This window comes from Bos javanicus, chromosome 12 (assembly GCF_032452875.1).
Source record: "Bos javanicus breed banteng chromosome 12, ARS-OSU_banteng_1.0, whole genome shotgun sequence".
In the NCBI taxonomy this organism is placed as follows: domain Eukaryota; kingdom Metazoa; phylum Chordata; class Mammalia; order Artiodactyla; family Bovidae; genus Bos; species Bos javanicus.
The window spans coordinates 77,470,476-77,489,088 of record NC_083879.1 but is presented as its reverse complement, the minus strand read 5'-3'; the positions used below and the strand labels follow the sequence as shown (position 1 = coordinate 77,489,088).

The window sequence follows — 18,613 nt, the reverse complement described above, 5'->3', positions numbered from 1 at the left end:
CAGAGATAAACGACAAATGAGAGTGACAGCTCACAAAAGCAAATACAGTTCCAGTGCTTCATATTATGGAAAAAGTCACTTTTCTGTTGACATAATTGAGAAACATTTCACAGAAACAGAAAGCCTTTTAAAGATTTGGGGGTTGGAAAGCTAAGAAGGTGGCAGACTATTAATAGAGGGAGAGAAAAACACGACTAAAAGCAGTGACGGTTTTTGTGTTTTAAATAAAAATATTTTAAAAACTAAACATATTTCAAAACCTAAAACTGGATCTTAACTCACACCATACACAATCATCAATTCCAGAAGGATTAAGGGTTTAAATGTGGAAAAGCACGACATAAAAGATAGAAGAAAATGTAGGCAAGTATCTGCAGGAGCTTGAGAGTATTGAGAGGATTGTTTAAATAAATACAAATAACACAAACCATAAAGGAGAAGACTGAAAATTCTCACGTTAAATCTCAGATTCAGAACTTTACTTGTAGAACTTAAAAAGGTAAAAAAAATACGAGCTACAGACTGGGAGAAGTTGCTTGTAACACAAATAACTGACGGGGGGCTCAGGACACACAAATGAGGAAGAACTTCTGTGAACCAGTAAGAAAAAGACCGTCACATGAAAAAATGGGCGAGGTGTCCCTGGCGGTCCAGGGATTAAGAATCTGCCGGCCAACGCAGGGGGCGCAGGTTCAATCCCTGCTCTAGGAAGACCCCCCATGTCGCGGAGCCCGTGGGCCACAACTCCTGAGCCTGAGCTCCAGAGCCTGGGAGCTGCGACCACTGAAGACCGTGAGCCCAGAGCCTGTGCCTCCACGGCAAGAGAAGGCCCCAACTGAGCAGCCCACACACCGCAACTCAGAAGAGCCACTGCTCGCCACAACTAGAGAAAGCCCACAAGCAGAAAGAAAGATGCAGCACAGCCAGGAAATAAAAAATAAATAACTTTTTATTTTAAAAAAAAGGGCAAAAGCCATGAACAGGTATTGTGCAGAAGAGAAAACAGGACTGTCAATAAAAATATTTTTTAAATGCTGTTACTAATCAGGGAATATGAAAGTGAAGTTGTTCAGTTGTGTCCGACTCTTTGCTATCCCATGGACTGTAGCCTACCAGGCTCCTCCATCCTTGGGATATTCCAGGCAAGAATACTGGAGTGGGTTGCCATTGCCTTTTCCAGGGGATCTGCCTGACCCAGGGATTAAACCCAGGTCTCCCGCACTGCAGGCAGACGCTTTACATCTGAGCCACCAGAGCCTCATCAGGGAATACAGTACATGTTAAAACCACAAAGGTATTATGTAAATCCCTCAGTCAGGAAAAACTTAAGTCACCTGGATATCAAGGGGTCAAACGACATGAAGAACAATTGTTAAGGGCACAGATTCCTGTGTTTGAATTCTGGCTCTTCCATTTACTAGCAGGATGCCCTGGGCCAGCAATTGAGCCTCTACAAGCCTCAGTTTCTCCAACTGCAACATGAGAAATGACAACACCACATACTTCACTGAACTGCTGTGAGGATTAAATAAACTAGTGTTTAGAAGAGTCAGTGCCTGGCATGGAAAGGAAACAAAAGTGTTAGCTCATTATTCATAGTGCTAATATCATCATCTCTATCACTACTGCTGCTGCTGCTGCTAAGTCGCTTCAGTCGTGTCCGACTCTGTGCGACCCCAGAGACGGCAGCCCACCAGGCTCCGCCGTCCCTGGGATTCTCCAGGCAAGAACACTGGAGTGGGTTGCCATTTCCTTCTCCAATGCATGAAAGTGAAACGTGAAAGTCAATTCGCTCAGTCGTGTCCGACTCTTTGAGACCCCATGGACTGCAGCCCACAAGCTCCTCCGCCCATGGGATTTGCCAGGCAAGAGTACTGGTAGCATGTAAATTGGTACACCCACACAGGAAAAACCATTTGGCATCACCATGTAAGACTAAGGGTGCTTAGTCCCTAAACCCAGACATTCTACTGGTATATTCCTTGAAGAAACAGTTATTTCAAGAGGAAATGTGCAGTTAAAAAAAATGGTCACAGAAGCATTGTTTGTGTTAACAAAATAAATAACACAAATGTCTCTCTAGCAGAGAAAGAATAAACAAACTGTGGTGTATTAATATAACTTAATAACATATAGCATAGAATAAACTACATTCACTAACACGGACCAAACTACAAGTGTAACACTGGAGGAGAAAGCAGCTCCAAGAAGCCTAGACAGTGCGGTGCCATTGATACCAAGTCTAAGAACCCACATAACTAAATAATACACTGTTTGTTGTTTTAATCTGTATCTAAATATCCTGGTGGCTCAGGTGGTAAAGAATCTGCCTGGGATGCAAGAGACCCAGGTCCGATCCCTGGATCAGGAAGATCCCCTGGAGAAGGAAATGGCAACCCACTCCAGTATTCTTGCCTGGAGAATCCCAGGGACAGAGAAACCTGGTGGGCTGCCGTCTCTGGGGTCGCACAGAGTCGGACACGACTGAAGCAGCAGCAGTGGCAGCTACCACAAAAAACGCTCTTTCTGAACTCCAATTTTGTTCACATCATCACTTTCTTAGCTAAAGCTCTTCCATGGGCCCCACTGGCCTCAGAATGAAGCAGAATCTCTACTATGTAACTCACAAGGCTTCAAACCCTTGGCTCCTACTTAGTCACTCTGCTCATCACTCCGAGCTTAATCTCTGATTGTTGCTGTTGTTTGGTTGCTCAGTTATGTCTGACTCTTTGCGACCCCATGGACTGAGGCACACCAGGCCTCCCTGTCCTTCACTGTCTCCAAGAGTTTGCTCAAACTTATGTCCTTTGAGTCAATGATGTCATCCAACCATCTCATCCTTTGTCATCCCCTTCTCTTCCTGCCTTCTATCTTTCCCAGCATCAAGGTCTTTTCCATTGAGTCGACTCTTCACATCATATTGGGGCTTCAGCATCAGTCCAGTCCTTCCAATGAATATTTGGGTTGATTTCCTTTAGAATTGACTGGTTTGATATCCTTGCAGTCCAACAGACTCTCAAGAGTCTTCTCCAACACTATAGTTCAAAAGCATCAAATCTTTCGTGCTCAGCTTTCTTTATGGTTCAACTCTCCCATCCATACCTGACTACTGGAAAAACCATAGCTTTGACTAGATGGACCTCTATTGGCAAAGTAACATCTCTGCTTTTTAATATGCTGTCTAGATTGGTCATAGCTTTTCTTCCAAGGAGCAAGTGTCTTTTAATATCATGGCTGCAGTCACCATCTGCAGTGATTTTGGAGCCCAAAGAAATAAAGTCTGTCACTGTTTCCATTGTTTCCCCATCTATTTGCCATGACGTGATGGGACTGGATGCCATGATCTTAGTTTTTCAAATGTTGAATTTTAAGCCAGCTTTTTCACTCTCCTCTTTTACCCTCATCAAGAGGCTATTCAGTTTAGAAGACTCTCAAACTGCTTTTGAACAACACCGCAGTTCAAAAGCATCAATTCTTTGGCACTCAGCCTTCTTTATGGTCCAGCTCTCACATCTGTACGTGACTACAGGACAAAGGTAAATTTAAGGCAGTGATTCTCACACTGTGGCCCCTGCAGCATGAACACGACCTAGGACCTCAGAAATGCATGCCTCACCCACACCTACTACATGAGAATAAACTCTACAGGTGGGTCCAACCACTTGAGTTTTACCAAGAAGTTTTAACCTTCCACTTGATTCCAAAGCACCCAGAAGTCTGAGCAGCACTGGTTTAAAACATAAATGAGAGATGAATTAGTCTCTGCAGAGCTCCGTGGGAGAACGAAAAGCACTGCACAGCGCAGTGGTTAGCAGTGCACAAGCTGGGGCCCCGGGGCCAGGGCTCAAATTTCCGCTCAGCTCCTCCCTGGCGCTGCCATCCCAGGGAGGTCACTTAGCTTGCCTTGGCACAGATCCTACAGAAGGCTGCTTGGAATTCAATGCCGGTCCTCTTTCCCAAGAGCTGTGTGACACTAAGCAAGTCATTTACCTTCTCTCTGCCTCAGTTACTTCATTTACCAAAGTGTAAATAAGAGCACCTGCTTCGTGTAGTTCTTGTGAAAAGGAAATGACTTAATATAATGTGCTATGCTTAGAACTGTACTTATACCCATTAAGCGCTATGTATTACTATAATTATTATTAATTTCACAGGAACACATTATATTTTAGAGATAAAAGAGAGCTGACACTGAGTATTAACGCCCACAGAAAGGAAGTAAAACTCATCTATTCTGATGAGGAAAAATTTTCCTCATCTTTTACTAGGTAAGTGACTTTTTTTTTTTTTCCAGTTTACCACTCATCTCTCCGAGTTTACTTTTTTCCCAATGATGGAGCACTTAACTAGAAGTAATAACCTTCTCCAAAAAGTCAAGGGGGTCTGCTTGAGGGCCATTTATGTCACATTAGCACTTCTTTTTTAAACAAAGCACTTATGAAAAATGAAAAGAGATTTAATGAGCATTATTCCTATGCTTGGGAAAATATTTCTGGGGATTATTCCAAATGCATACCTGGTGTTATTTTTATCTAGAAACTTTGCATGTAAAAATGCTGGTAAGACACCCCTGTGCAGTCATTGAGAAGAACACTGAAAATACCATGATGCAAAGATGTGGAGGGCAGGACTCTGTATCTCTCTCTCCTCACTACCAAGAGGTCATGTACTGTGTTCCCCAGAACAAAGCACATGAATGTCAGCCACAGCACATCCAGGGTAGAACATATTCCATTCACATAAACAGGGGCAGCAAATCCATGTGTTCTGAAAACAGAGTAACTGGGCGTCCCTGATAGGAGATTATGCAGTGAAATTTTCCCAAGGGTCTCTTAGTGTTTAACCTCATACTTCGAAGAAGAAAGAAAATATGAGAGAGACAAAACATACCAGGGCAAGTCACAAAACCAAAGTCTAAATAGAGGGCTCATTACTGAGAGTTCATTGCTTCTTGCAACCACAAAGGTAATAAAATAGAAGCTTAAAAATGAGTTTAGTTATTAATATTCATTGAGAGTCTAGAATTCCCCGCACCCCAGTTTCTAATAGAAGTATGTATGAATCTGGGGTATATAATCTTTATCTGTGACTTTCTTGATTTCTCTAGGTTTTAGAAAAAATCAGTTTCCTGTGTAAAATCAAGTTAAGAGAATGCAAAAACATTTTCATAGAAACGAAAAAAAATGAGTCTTTTTAATGCTATGGAGGGCTTACGATTTTTATTTGCACGTGAGAGCTGTATGTTCTGTGCTATTCTGTTTTGTTTTTCCTGGACCTCAACTATGTGGTGAGGTAAAGGAATTTTGGCAGAATCTGTTTTCATAATTTTCTACTTTCACATACAGGACACCGATTTCAAAGAACATTCAATCAATGCTAGATTTCAAGGCATATCCTCAATGCAACAACAAATTTTATATTGGGGAAAAAAAGAAGGGTTAACAAGTTAAGATTACTTAATTTTTAAAAGGCACCCATGTACTATGGCAAGTCAACCTGAATAGCTCATGTTTCTGTTGACCCAATACCCCACAATTTCAATTACAGAGGAAGGAGAAGGAACAAAGTCATATTTTACAACTAAAACCCCAAAATGGCAAAGAAAACTGCTAATCTGCTAATATTTTTAGAAAAGCACATAGCATGCTTCATTTATACCAAAATATAATACATAACCTTCCTGGATTGCCTGGAAAAGGAACAAGCGGATTCCTCAGAACAGGATGCAACTCAAGATCCTCTAAAACAAGAAACAATGTCTCAACTATAAGATGCCTGAGGTGGATGAAATGTAGCTTCGCCTACTGTATCTGTCAGTATTAGTGACACAGCTACTGGTAAGGATACAGACGGGGCCCTCTAAGTAACTCATCAGAACGTTTACCTGTATCGTCCTCTGAGTGCCATCAACGTTGACAGACAACAAGGGTGAAGCCAGGTTCCACGTGCTGGTCACATTTAGTTTCGACCCATCAACTTCCACCTGTTGTGACACCAAAGAAGACTGTTACCATGAAGAAAGACAGAGAACTGATCTCAAGTTCATTGCTGCATACAAAGCAGCAGCCATCCTAAACAGATGGCTCCCCAAACAGCCTGTCACGTTTACTGCTCCCGCCATGAAAGACAGGGTCCAGCGAGAGTCTTCTCAGGCATCTCTGGGGAGAGGCGAAGGGCCTGGGCACAGCTGCCTCTGGGTACTGAGGTTTCGAGTGATTTCCAGCAAGTAACAAACAGCCTTCTAACTCTAAACCTATCTGGACATGCTACATTTACCGCAATTAGACAAGTAATGCATATAAATTTCAGTGACACTTTGCAACCCACACAACAGGGCTTGCATATAATATCCTCTCCAAGGACCAAGAAAGAACTTTTTCTGTGTTAATTTTAATGAAGGACTATGCATTGTTATCTTAATTAAACCGAAGCTTTAATTAGGCACAATTCTTTGTCATTGAATATTAAAAGTCTATTTGAACTTTGCAAACTTCTGCCATATTGTTGTCCATCATAAATGACTAATTTCATCAAGTCATTGTTCATGGAGTTATCCCCCAAAGCCCACAATCTTCTAAAACAGATATTCTTAGCAGAAACATTTTAATAGCCAAGTAAATAAAAGCAATTGAAAGGAAAAACAACTCAAAGCTAACTTGAAAGTATCATTCCTCATTTCTTCCTTTTCATTCACCCATTCCCTAATTCTTCAATATGAGAGGGAAGGGAAAATATACATGATCCTTAACAATTCTTTGACTACCAATCCTGTTAAAAGATACTCACTAAAATCAAAGACACACAGACTTGTACTGTTTAGAAGAATATGTGCCTACCTATACATTTGGATAGTTATTTGAGTGTGTGCTCAGTTGCTCAGTCATGTCGGACTCTTTGTGAACCCATGGACTTTGGCCTGCCGGGCTTCTCTGTCCATGGGACTCTCCAGGCAAGTATACTTAGAGTGGGCTGCACTTCCTTCTCCAGGGGATCTTCCCAGCCCAGGGATTGAACTGGCATCTCCTGTACTGCCAGGTGGATTCTTTACCACTGAGCCACCTGGGAAGCCATTTATGTATATATATTTCCCCTCTAATGTGGTCATGAAGTCTAAAAACAAAGGTTACTGGCTATGTAATAAAGTATCAGTAGGACATACATCAGGCGCTGGCTTGAATTTCCAGGTTTAGTGGCCTCTCTGCACACAAAGTAGAATTCAGTTACAGGCAAGAAAAAAACAACGGCTTTGGAATCACTGACTTGGGACTCACTTGACATTGCTGTTTTACCAAATGAAAGTTGTATACTAAGTTGGTGTATTTAACTTCTCTGAGCTTCAGTTCCAAACCATAATACAGTAAAAATGGCTATCTGAGAGGGTGCTAAATAAGTTAACATATGAAAGTCTCAACCAATATGCTTGTCAGGGTAGGTCATAAATATTTTCTTTCTTCCCCTATCTCTTAATAATTTTATTGTCCTACCCTTAAAATAGTTTTAAAAATAAGGTCAGATAATATCTCATATATTACTTATATATTACTCATATATTACTTACTATTAAACTACTACATGATAAAGATGTAAGAAGCAGAAAAGGCTGCAGTTTTGATTAAAGCAGCACTAATATCCTTTAAATCATGCTATTCAGCTTTCACCCCCAAATTAAGTATCTCCTTATGCAATAAAAGAGTTCCAAAAGAAGTTCTCAAAAGTAAGAGTTTTACAAACAGTAAATGCTAAAAATGTCTTCTAAAACTGAAATATTGCTTTAAAATAATTCTAAATTTAAAAGTTTAGAGAAGCTCACCAATCAATTATAGAAGTTTTGTTTGTTAAAAAGAGAAAGTTAGATGTTGTAAAGAAAGCTTTTGAATGATAAGCATTTAAAATTTGTAGTTGATATTAATTTCAAGTCAGACGGGCTCACAAGGAAACCACAATCGCTGTCTTTAGGGCACATGAAGGGGAACTGAGAAAAGTATCTCACCTACTCAGATCCCCTTAAAGGAGGAGCCGGGTTATTACGCCCTGAAGTAAACCACTGTTGTGCGTGCGTGCTAAGTCGCTTCAGTCATGTCTGCCTCTTGCAACCCCATGGATTGTATGACTGTCTGAATAAAACACGATATATCCACACAACAGCATATTATATACTTGGCAATTAAAACAGATGAAATACTAATACATGCTACAACACAGATGAACATTGAAAACATGCTAACTGCAAGAAGACAGTCACAGTAGACCACAAATTATACGGCTTCAAGGCAAACAGTAAGCAGGGCTACAGGTAGCAAGAAGCCTCTTTGATGACAAATAGGATCCGCAGTCACTGGTCCAGGTCCTCGCAGCAAAGCCTTGTGGGGACACTGGGGGTTTGAGTTCTCTGTCCCACCTCCACAGTTATGAGGCCACTGTGACCACATTCCCACTGGCCCCTCTCACATGTATCCAGACTCCATGCCTCAGTGGAAGGAGGGGAGAGAGGGGAAGAAGCCTAAAGTACTCCGGTGCCTAGAAGGAGCTAGCCAAACCAAAAGAGACCAAGACCCTGCTTATTAGCAAGCTTTTCTTCCCCCTCACCCCCTACTAAGGATCATATGTGATAAAGAAACTGTATTTCCTTATACACCTGATAAGTAATGAATGTGAACGTGCATGCTCACAATCTAACTGAAGGGACAGCTCCAAATCCCAAACTAGGAAACAGATCTGCAAATGTTAAGTGAGGATGAGAACATGCCAAAAGCCATTATATACCTCATCAGCCCCCAAGCAACAGACAGATTTCTAAACAACATCAAACAAATGACAGAAAACCATAATTCTGAACAGCAGATGCAGATTCTGTTGATGCTGTCATTAGATGAGTGGAAGCTGCTGCTGCTAAGTCGCCTCAGTCGTGTCCGACTCTGTGCGACCCCATAGACGGCAGCCCACCAGGCTCCTCCGTCCCTGGGATTCTCCAGGCAAGAACACTGGAGTGGGTTGCCATTTCCTTCTCCAATGCATGAAAGTGAAAAGCGAAAGCGAAGTCGCTCAGTTGTCCCCGACCCCCAGCGACCCCATGGACTAGAGCTTACCAGGCTCCTCCATCCATTAGATTTCCCAGGCAAGAGTACTGGAGTGGAGTGCCATTGCCTTCTCCGTAAGTGGAAGCTAGATGTAAGTATAAGCCATACAGAGGTAGGGAATGTCTCTTTAAACCACAGTTCAACACCACAGAGAGGTGGAGGCAGACATGAAGAATCCTTGTTACCATGCCAAACATACTGTTCACACGTAATTTTTCAGCTGAAGTGACTAAGCAGCAGACACCGAGGCTAAATGGCATTTATTTCACTAGTGCAACACTGAGAACCTGGCATAAAGAACCACCCTGTTATCTCAGTGCTGAAAACTGAGGGGAAATGAAATCGAGGGCAAAGGAAGTAACAGGTCTGAGACAGAGTTAGGGTACCCGGCCTGACAAGGAAAAGCTGCAAGCAACCTATATGTACAGCCAACCACCTATACCACTGCAACATAAATAATAATCAGAAAACAATCAATATTGGATCTCTGCAAAGAATTTTCCCCAAAATTTTGAGGAAAAAAAAAAAAGGTAAATTAAGAGCATTCAACACAAGAACTCCTCAAAGAAATACAGGAAGAGTTCAGATAAATAATTCTCCAAAGTCTCAAAGACAGTCATAGGAAACGTGACCCTTCTTTGAAAAAAAAAAAAAAATGAGCTCAAAGAAGAAAAACAAAGGTTCAAAGAAGAGATTAAACAACAACAGAAGGAAATGAAAATCAAGCTGGTAGAACTCAGGAAAAAAATGAAGAGAAAAATAACATTATAGAGATAAAAGCAACGTTAAGAAGCACCAAAAATAGAATAAATGTGACTAAAAAGAAAGACAAGGACTGTACCAATTCTCCTTCAAAAGTACAAGCAGAGAAGAATAGGGAATTCCCTGGCAAACCAGTGGTTAAAGCTCCACACTTTCACTGCCGAGGGCCCAGGTTCAATCCCTGGTAAGGAAACGAGGATTCCACAAATCATGTGGTGCAGCCCAGCCCAAGCCACTGAAAGAAGGAAGAAGTGTAGATTAAAGGATATAATGGGGGAAAGCTTTGCAAAATAAACAAAATATTAAATCTGTAGATCAATGCTTATCTTTAAGAATAAAGAAGGAATTATGTGGATATTTAGGCAAAAATAAGAAATCATGCACAAGCAAGGAAAAAATTCAGGTTGGCCTAAACTTCTCAAGAGCAACACTGATACAGAAAACCACAGAGCAATGTGCTCTAAGTACTAAAAAAATTAAAGGTTGTCTCCCAACATTTTCCTTTTATACTCAGCCAACCTGTCCTTAAGAGTGTATCCTAAAACATAACCTGCACCATATATGAACACCTTCTTTAAAAAGGAGGCATCTCTGTACATAGATATGAAAACATCCCCAAGAAGACGCAGAATATTATTTATAATATGCTATCATTAATTAAGAAAAAAAATGTTAAATGTGTGCTTGTTTTGTTTTTTTCACTTTATAGCCACAGTGCACACACAGCTTGTAGAATGAATCTTAGTTCTCCAACTAGGGATTGAACCTGTGTCCTCAGCAATGAAAGTGCAGAGTCTTAACCACTGGACGGCCAAGTTTGTGTTTTAAACACAGAGAACACCACTTGAAAGATGTGTAAGAGAATCAGAGTAGCTGAGAAACAGGAAAGGGAAGCATGCTTTTCACTGCCAATCCACTCATACTTTTTGAATTTTACATTAGTTTACAAATTTACAAAATTACATATGCATATGTATTTTATATATTAAAAATCTTTCCAGTGAGGAGAAGTGTAACTGCCTAATTCCTCATGTAATCAACACCTACTTTAGATCTTTCACTAATAGCACATAATAAATGGTAGCTGTTCTTTTAAAACTTCAATTTGGCCAACAGAGCAATCAGTCCAGTTCAGTTCAGTCACTCAGTCGTGTCCAACTCTTTGCGACCCCATGAACCCACAGCACACCAGGCCTCCCTGTCCATCACCAACTCCCAGAGTCCACCCAAATCCACGTCCATTGAGTTGGTGATGCCATCCAACCATCTCATCCTCTGTTGTCCCCTTCTCCTCCTGCCCTTGATCTTTCCCAGCATCAGGGTCTTTTCCAATAAGTCAGATCTTCGCATCAGGCGGCCAAAGTATTGGAGTTTCAGCTTCAACATCAGTCCTTCCAATGAACACCCAGGACTGATCTCCTTTAGGATGGACTGGTTGGATCTACTTGGATCAAGGGACTCAAGAGTCTTCTCCAACACCACAGTTCAAAAATATCAGATCTTCGGCGCTCAGCTTTCTTTCTAGTCCAACTCTCACATCCATACATGACCACTGGAAATACCACAGCCTTGACTGGACGAACCTTTGTTGACAAAGTAATGTCTCTGCTTTTTAATATGCTGTCTAGGTTGGTCATAACTTTCCTTCCAAGGAGGAAGCGTCTTTTAATTTCACGGCTGCGGTCAGCATCTGCAGTGATTTTGGAGACCCAAAAAATAAAGCCAGTCACTGTTTCCACTGTTTCCCCATCTATTTCCCATGAAGTGATGGGACCAGAAGCCATGATCTTTGTTTTCTGAATGTTGAGCTTTAAGCCAACTTTTTCACTCTCCTCTTTCACTTTCATCAAGAGGCTTTTTAGTTCTTCACTTTCTGGCGTAAGGGTGGTGTCATCTGCATATCTGAGGTTATTGATATTTCTCCTGGCAATCTTGATTCCAGCTTGTGCTTCTTCCAGCCCAGCGTCTCTCATGATGTACTCTGCACATAAGTTAAATAAGCAGGGTGACAATATACAGCCTTGACGTACTGCTTTTCCTATTTGGAACCAGTCTGTTCCATGTCCAGTTCTAACTGTTGCTTCCTGACCTGCATACAGGTTTCTCAAGAGGCAGGTCTGGTGGTCTGGTGTTCCCATCTCTTTCAGAACTTTCCACAGTTTACTGTGATCCACACAGTCAAAGGCTTTGGCATAGTCAATAAAGCAGAAATAGATAGAAAAACAGGAGTGAATCCATGAATGAAGGGCAAACATAAGGACTAATGGTTGTATTGAGGCAGAGAGACAGACCTTGAACTGGCTGCTAGTCTTCAGCTGCAAGGGGAGGGACTCAGGGCAGGGAACGCGAAGGCTGACAAGAGGCGGGGGAGGTGGGGATGCAGACCACTGATATGAGCTTCAAAGAACAACGGTTTTACAAGAGGGAGGGGAACAGTGGTCTCAAATGAAACCGGGAGAAAACCAGTCCCACCTCCCAGCTCCAAGGTGCACACTGTCTGAGAAACTCTCCAGCCAGGTTTAACTCTCCTGCCAGATTTCCCTCTGTTCAGGCAAGTAAGAAGTGAAACATTCAGAGAAACGGCTGAGAATCCAGGGGAGTTTGTTGATGACAAAGCAAGAGATACAAAAGGCACAGTGGAGAAGGTAGAGAGCAAGTAGAGAGTTCATGTTGAACAACAGAGAAAGGAGATTTAGGATAACAGATGACTGGATATTTAGGCTAACAGATGACTAAATAGGCTTTCAAACTGCCCACCTCCTCTCCATCTGCACCACTACCATCTTAGCCAAACGTGCTACCATCTCACACCTGGACCACTGTGAGAGACCAGCCTTCCCACATACATGCTTCCATATATATAATTGGTTCTCCTCACCATAAGCAGAATAATCACAAAACTGATCTTTTACAAAATCAGAAATAAAGGGAAAATAAAAACAACCTTAGAATATCCCAATGGAGGTCCTGCCTGCTTTGAAAACTGTAAACTCTTAAAAAGACATATAACACGGTGATCTTCTGTATAAAGATACCATATTTCACAACATTCTGTAATCATTTAAAAATTATATTCTATTTAAAACACTGACATTATCAACTTGGATTAACCAGAGCAAGGCTATAGTGGGTGGAATTCATGAAATTCATCCCAACACACTCTTTCCTGGTAACTTTTCCCCAGCTTAATCAAAGAGATCAGCTCAGTTGAAAATTGTTCATAGTAAGAATATTTACGATGCTTGAAAACAGCAGCTCAAAAACAATGTCTTTCCTATTTTAAGAAAGCATTTTCTCATGTTTAGCAAATCTACCTGTAACTTCGTATTCCATTAAAAGCATTTTACTGTATCTGTGGTACAGATAATGTTGATGTGGAATATTTTCCATGAGTTGTTTGGAACATTCAATTTTCCTATCTACGTAATCGTAAGGGAAAAAGAAAGTACACACCCTAAACTAATCTGACATATGAGAGAGATTACTTACATCCTTTACGATTAAAAAACAAAAAAGCACTTCCTCCGAGATACCTCATGACACAGTTACAGCTTCTATTGGAGTACGCACCTGCTAAACAGTTTTTTTCAACATTAGGAATGTAAGACCTACAAAACAAAACATTTGCCAAAAAGCATTTCCAAAGATAATAAAAATTTGGGACCATCCTGGCTGTAAGAAGTGTTTGTGATTTGTCATAAAAGTCTTTGTTTGGGTCACACACAAATTCTAAATTCGCTTTTTGTCATCAAATGTTAAGTTGATCAGCACAGAGTTAAATTGAAGATAAAAATCAAGGTGTTCCACTAGTTTAAAAAGACTTTGATCTTGTATCTTGATTCTATTTCTGGAAACAATATGAAGGATGAGAAAGACTTGTTAATCAAGCCATAACTAATTCTCAGAAAGGAATAACTAGTTCCTGCCCCTTTAATAGGCTTTCAGAGTTAATCTTAAAAATAATCGCTCTGCAAAAAAAAGTGGAAAAAGATCTGCAGTTTTCTGATTTCACTATTACGCTAGAAAGGATCCTGGAAATCATATACTCTGGCCCAACCCTCTCTTCCTTTTATTTCATGTGTTGGGAAATTACAGAACCATACAAAGTGTGTAAGTTATAGAAGCAACTATCTTATAATTCTCCTGAGTGTATGACTGAAATCCACATGTCAAAAGCAAAAGTAACCAAAGTAAATCTAAATACTGAGACACAATGTTTGACCACAGTGGTCACGCAGTGTGTATTTTACCTTGAAAGAAAACGGCTCTATAGAAAGACAGCTACTGGTTCTTTTGGCTTTTATCTCGTAAGTACTGTTTACAAAAATATGATTATTAGATGTGTGTCAAATAGATGAGGTTCATCCACACTCCCTAATAACAAAGGAATCTATACATGACGCAGTTGATTAAAGTGGGACAGTACCACCACCCAACATTATCACAGTTCACTGACTTTCACATAAACTGCTGTTGGATATATAGAATACAAATATACTTTTTAAAAAATTCCAGAAGTTAGGATATTGAAAATAAGAAGCACGTAATTTTCACATTTGCTGTTCAATCGCTAAGTCGTGTCCGACTCTCTGCGACCCCACGGACTGCAGCACACCAGGCTTCCCTGGCCTACTTTTCATATCATTTATATCTATTAACTTTGCAAAGTTATTTACCTCTGCATTTATTTCTCCAGTAAACTATGAGAGAAATAACTCATTTTATTTTATTATAATAAGGAATATTTTTAAATATTTTAGTATGGACTATAATAGTCTTAAATATTAATACAACACTAAGAGAGTAGGTTTTCTTTATCCTGTTCCTCTATTTACTAAAATACTTTATTATTTTAAAACACGGTTATGATACCTCTCCTGCCCTTCTAGAGGGAAATGAGAAAACTTGTTTTCTGAAAACAAACAGAGACCACCATTTTCCATGAGTTTATTCCTTATCACCTTGAAAGTCTTATTTCTTTTCCAAGTGTATGTGTAATAATGACAAAAACATCAACATCAAGAGGAATTAGACATAATGATGATGAAGATCTGTTAATCTGTCACAAAAGATTACATTAAGTATGAATGTATTAGAAATGTAATTAAATATATCTTAAAGGATGTGAACTGCCGAAACAAAGTTTAGGTACAGATCTACAATCAGCCAGGTTGACTAGTTTCTGTTTAATTATAGCCTCGTTAATTCATCAGTAACAACTTGGATTTCAGTTGGATTTTTTTTTTTAAATCCTACATTATTTTGCTCACAGTTTAATTATAGTAGTACTTTCTTTTGGATTGGTGTTGGAAAGGGTTATTCTCTGCACATACTGTTGTAAATTAGATCAGCTTAATGAACCTCTCTAGGTAGAGGAGCTTAACACGTCGAGCATCTGAAACTGACTTAACTTCTCCAAGTTTACCGAATGGTGGTGGAATCTGGTGTCTTCTCTGTAGCACTGTCCTCAACAGTCAGAATGCCTGTGTCTGAACCTCAGCTCCACAAGTCACCCAATTATTCGTGCCTGTTTCTTCATACATCACATCTATTCTCACAGAGCGGTTGTGAGGAAAAGGTCAAGCACTCAGAGCGGTATCTGGCACAAAAGTCCTCAATACATGCTACCTGTCGGCGGTGGTCCCCTTTACTGACACATGTACTCTCCCACAGTACTGATCATTCTCAATCTGTTTGTTTCCGTTTCCAAGCATACCTACTTTTGTTTGTTCTTCCATCCTTCTTGTCCTTCCATGAATACCTCCTCCATTATCTAGCCTTTTGATTTCACCTGATTCCTATTAGCATTTATTTTGCTTTTCATATGTACTTTGCTAGCACAGATAATTCCCCAATAAAGTCCCATTGCCTCAGCTGGTGGTTCACCACCACAGGATCCCAGTGGGTTATGGGACTTCACAGCAGTGTTTTAAGTCTTCCCTCTTCTAAATTCCCATATGCTGTCACTGTGATGTGCTATTCTGTGCTGTTATCTACATTATATAATATCTCTCTGTGACTGTTCGACATTCCAGAACTATCCAGAGACACGCAGAGTTTGTCCAAATAGACCATTTCTTCCAGCCTAAAGCAAATATATCTGATATTCTGTTTTCTATGTTTCTACTATAAAAGAGTATTCAGTGGTTCTGTCCTCTCAGCCTCTGCAACCTTCAGTGACATTATTCCTCATAGATACACTAAGAAACTGTAGTATAGCGTATTTACTCTTCCCAAAATCAGTATACATTTTATGTCCTTTAAAAAAAAAGCAAAAACATGTTTTTTAAAAGTTCAGCTCAAAATCTTCCTTGGCTTCTGGTTGCTTAATAAATATAAGTCTCAACAGGGCCCTCAAGATCTTGGGTACTGATGTCTCCATCTGGCAACCTCTCATTCCTGTCGTTCCCTCTCTCTTACTCAGCAGAGGTGTACAAGACCCTATGCCCTGATCTTTATTCCCACTGTTTACTAAACGTGAAACAGTCAACTCGGCTCAATAGACATCTACCATCCATTCTTCATTATCTAGGATGTAAGCTCTTTATTTCCTCAGTTTGCTCCTGTCTTACTGCTCCATTCTCCCTGAACCCACCATCATCTCTAATCCTCTGCTAAACTGGACAGCATCTTTCTTGTCTTTGAATTTCTATAACATGTTTTTTTTTCTATGCACTTATCACATTACGCCTTATGTCACAATTGTTAGTGTACTAATCCCAACACTTCCCAAAACACTTCATGAGGCCTACTGAATGCCCTGTTCCTTCATGTCAATCGTGAAGAGCTTAGCACACTGCTTTGATGGTGAAGACTGGAGTGTCCTAGACTAATATTTATTTATTAAAAACAAAAATGATCTAATTCAGTGAAATAGAAAATCTTTTATTTTCATGATTACAGAATTACTAGAAAACTCCCAAAACTATGTTTTTAACTTAAATATCCCAACATAAAGCAAATAAAAGCATATGACTTGCTTAAGCACCTGTTATATACGTCATACAGATAAGTGGCTTTTGTTTTAGATTCTTGACACCCAAGACAGCTTTTGGTAAAACTAGTAAAGTAACTTTTAAATAAAAATATGATTAGTCATAATGTCCTAGAAAGTGTTGACAACTCTCGTACTTTAAAATCCATATGTGCTTATAATAGCAAATTAAAGTTATCCAACTACATAAAGGACCCCATAACCCTTTTATGAAACAAAACCTACAAAGGATCTAGATTTCAGAGATGAACACTCCAAACTCTACTCACACGTATACACCCAAGCACATTTAACATATCTCATTTGGAGACAGACTAAATTTCAAAACAAATTTAAAATGCTACTTAAAATTCTATCCCATCTCTAGGGTTTCACTTTCATGTCCACCCAAATAAAATTATCCATTCAAATTGTTAGATAAATCCTTTTAATTCTGATGACTACAAACAAAGTAAGACCATTCTTTTATTTGTAAAACTATGCTCCCAAATGGAAAGGAGAATAAGCCTGGCACTTTTCCAGGAGCCTTGAAAAAGGGCAGGGCTAATATAATACACCAGTTTTGGTAGCAGTTACCAGACACAATACACCCATCATGGCCAAACGAAAAGCTAACAAGGAAAGGGATGAATGGAGAACGATTGAGAATGGTATAGGAAATTAATGAGCAAACAACACTCATTCCTCCAGAGCTACAAACTAAAAAAGAAATAGTGAAATTGTTTTTATATTTTAATTCCTTAGAAAGTTATTTAAAAATCTAAAATATTTCAAGCAATGCTACTTTGAAATAAGGAGTAACCCAAATCAATTCTCTGGATAGCCCAAAAGCATGGGAAAAGAAGTAACCGTCTAAAATTGTATCTTGGCTTCTCCACCTCTTACTAGTCAAGAATCAACATTTTAAAACACCTTACACAAAGGTTATGTTTACTTGATATTAGATCTCAAGGGGACTTTGATCAAAACCAGAGTGCAAAATTTACATAAACTACTCATCTATGTAATAACCAGAAGACAGACAGAGCAGTTACAGTAACTGTTTTCAGCCCCTAATTTTCAAGCTGAAGTCTCTAGCAAGCTTCTCTCCCTAGATACTCCTTTGCAAAGGGACCTTTGATTCAAGGAAATAAGACTCAACTCTACTTTTCAACACAGGTAATTCTAAATCATTTGCAGATAGAGAGGGGACCAAAAACACATGGAAACACCTACAGGAACAAAGATAAGATACACAAGAGTCACACCCTCCTAACTCACCTAAAGAAAAACATTTTCTTTACGGAAATTATTTCTGCTGAAGGAAAGTACATCATTATCTCCAGCACAAAAATGCTAAGATCAATCATTACACAACACTACAATTGTTAACACTTCTGTGAAGGGTGGTCCCCACACAGAACAAGCAAGAAGACCCACCCCAGTGATTAAAAATTCCACCCGGAGTCGTCTCTCTCGATTAAGGAAGCGTCTTTAGAAAGCTCCTATTATAATCACTCTCTCTAGACATTAACTCATTTGTGCATGGGCACACAGATTGGTTTATCAGATTATTAGCACTGACTTTAATAAGTCATTTTTGATGAAAGGAATTGGGAAAAAATCTTAAAGCAGGTACTGCGAAGGATCTGGCCAAATATAGAAGACCTAACAGTAGGGGGTAAGGTCACTGAGCATATTAAACCAACCAACAAACAAGCACCCTTCTGTGGTGGAAAATTTCGAACATATGCAGAAGACAGAACAGCTTAATAAACCTCTACAGTTTCATCACTCACGC

At 39.8% G+C, this 18,613-nt stretch overlaps 1 protein-coding gene across 5 annotated transcripts in view; it reads right to left on the bottom strand.

The window, feature by feature from the left end:
* The window catches only part of PCCA (propionyl-CoA carboxylase subunit alpha), a 417,781-nt gene that overhangs the window by 84,161 nt on the left and 315,007 nt on the right, over positions 1 to 18,613 (bottom strand). For all 5 annotated transcript variants that reach the window (XM_061435312.1, XM_061435309.1, XM_061435310.1 and 2 more), the window contains one exon: positions 5,885 to 5,983. In XM_061435312.1, coding sequence (XP_061291296.1) covers positions 5,885 to 5,983 — 99 coding nt within the window. The remainder of the gene's footprint in view (positions 1 to 5,884; positions 5,984 to 18,613) is intronic.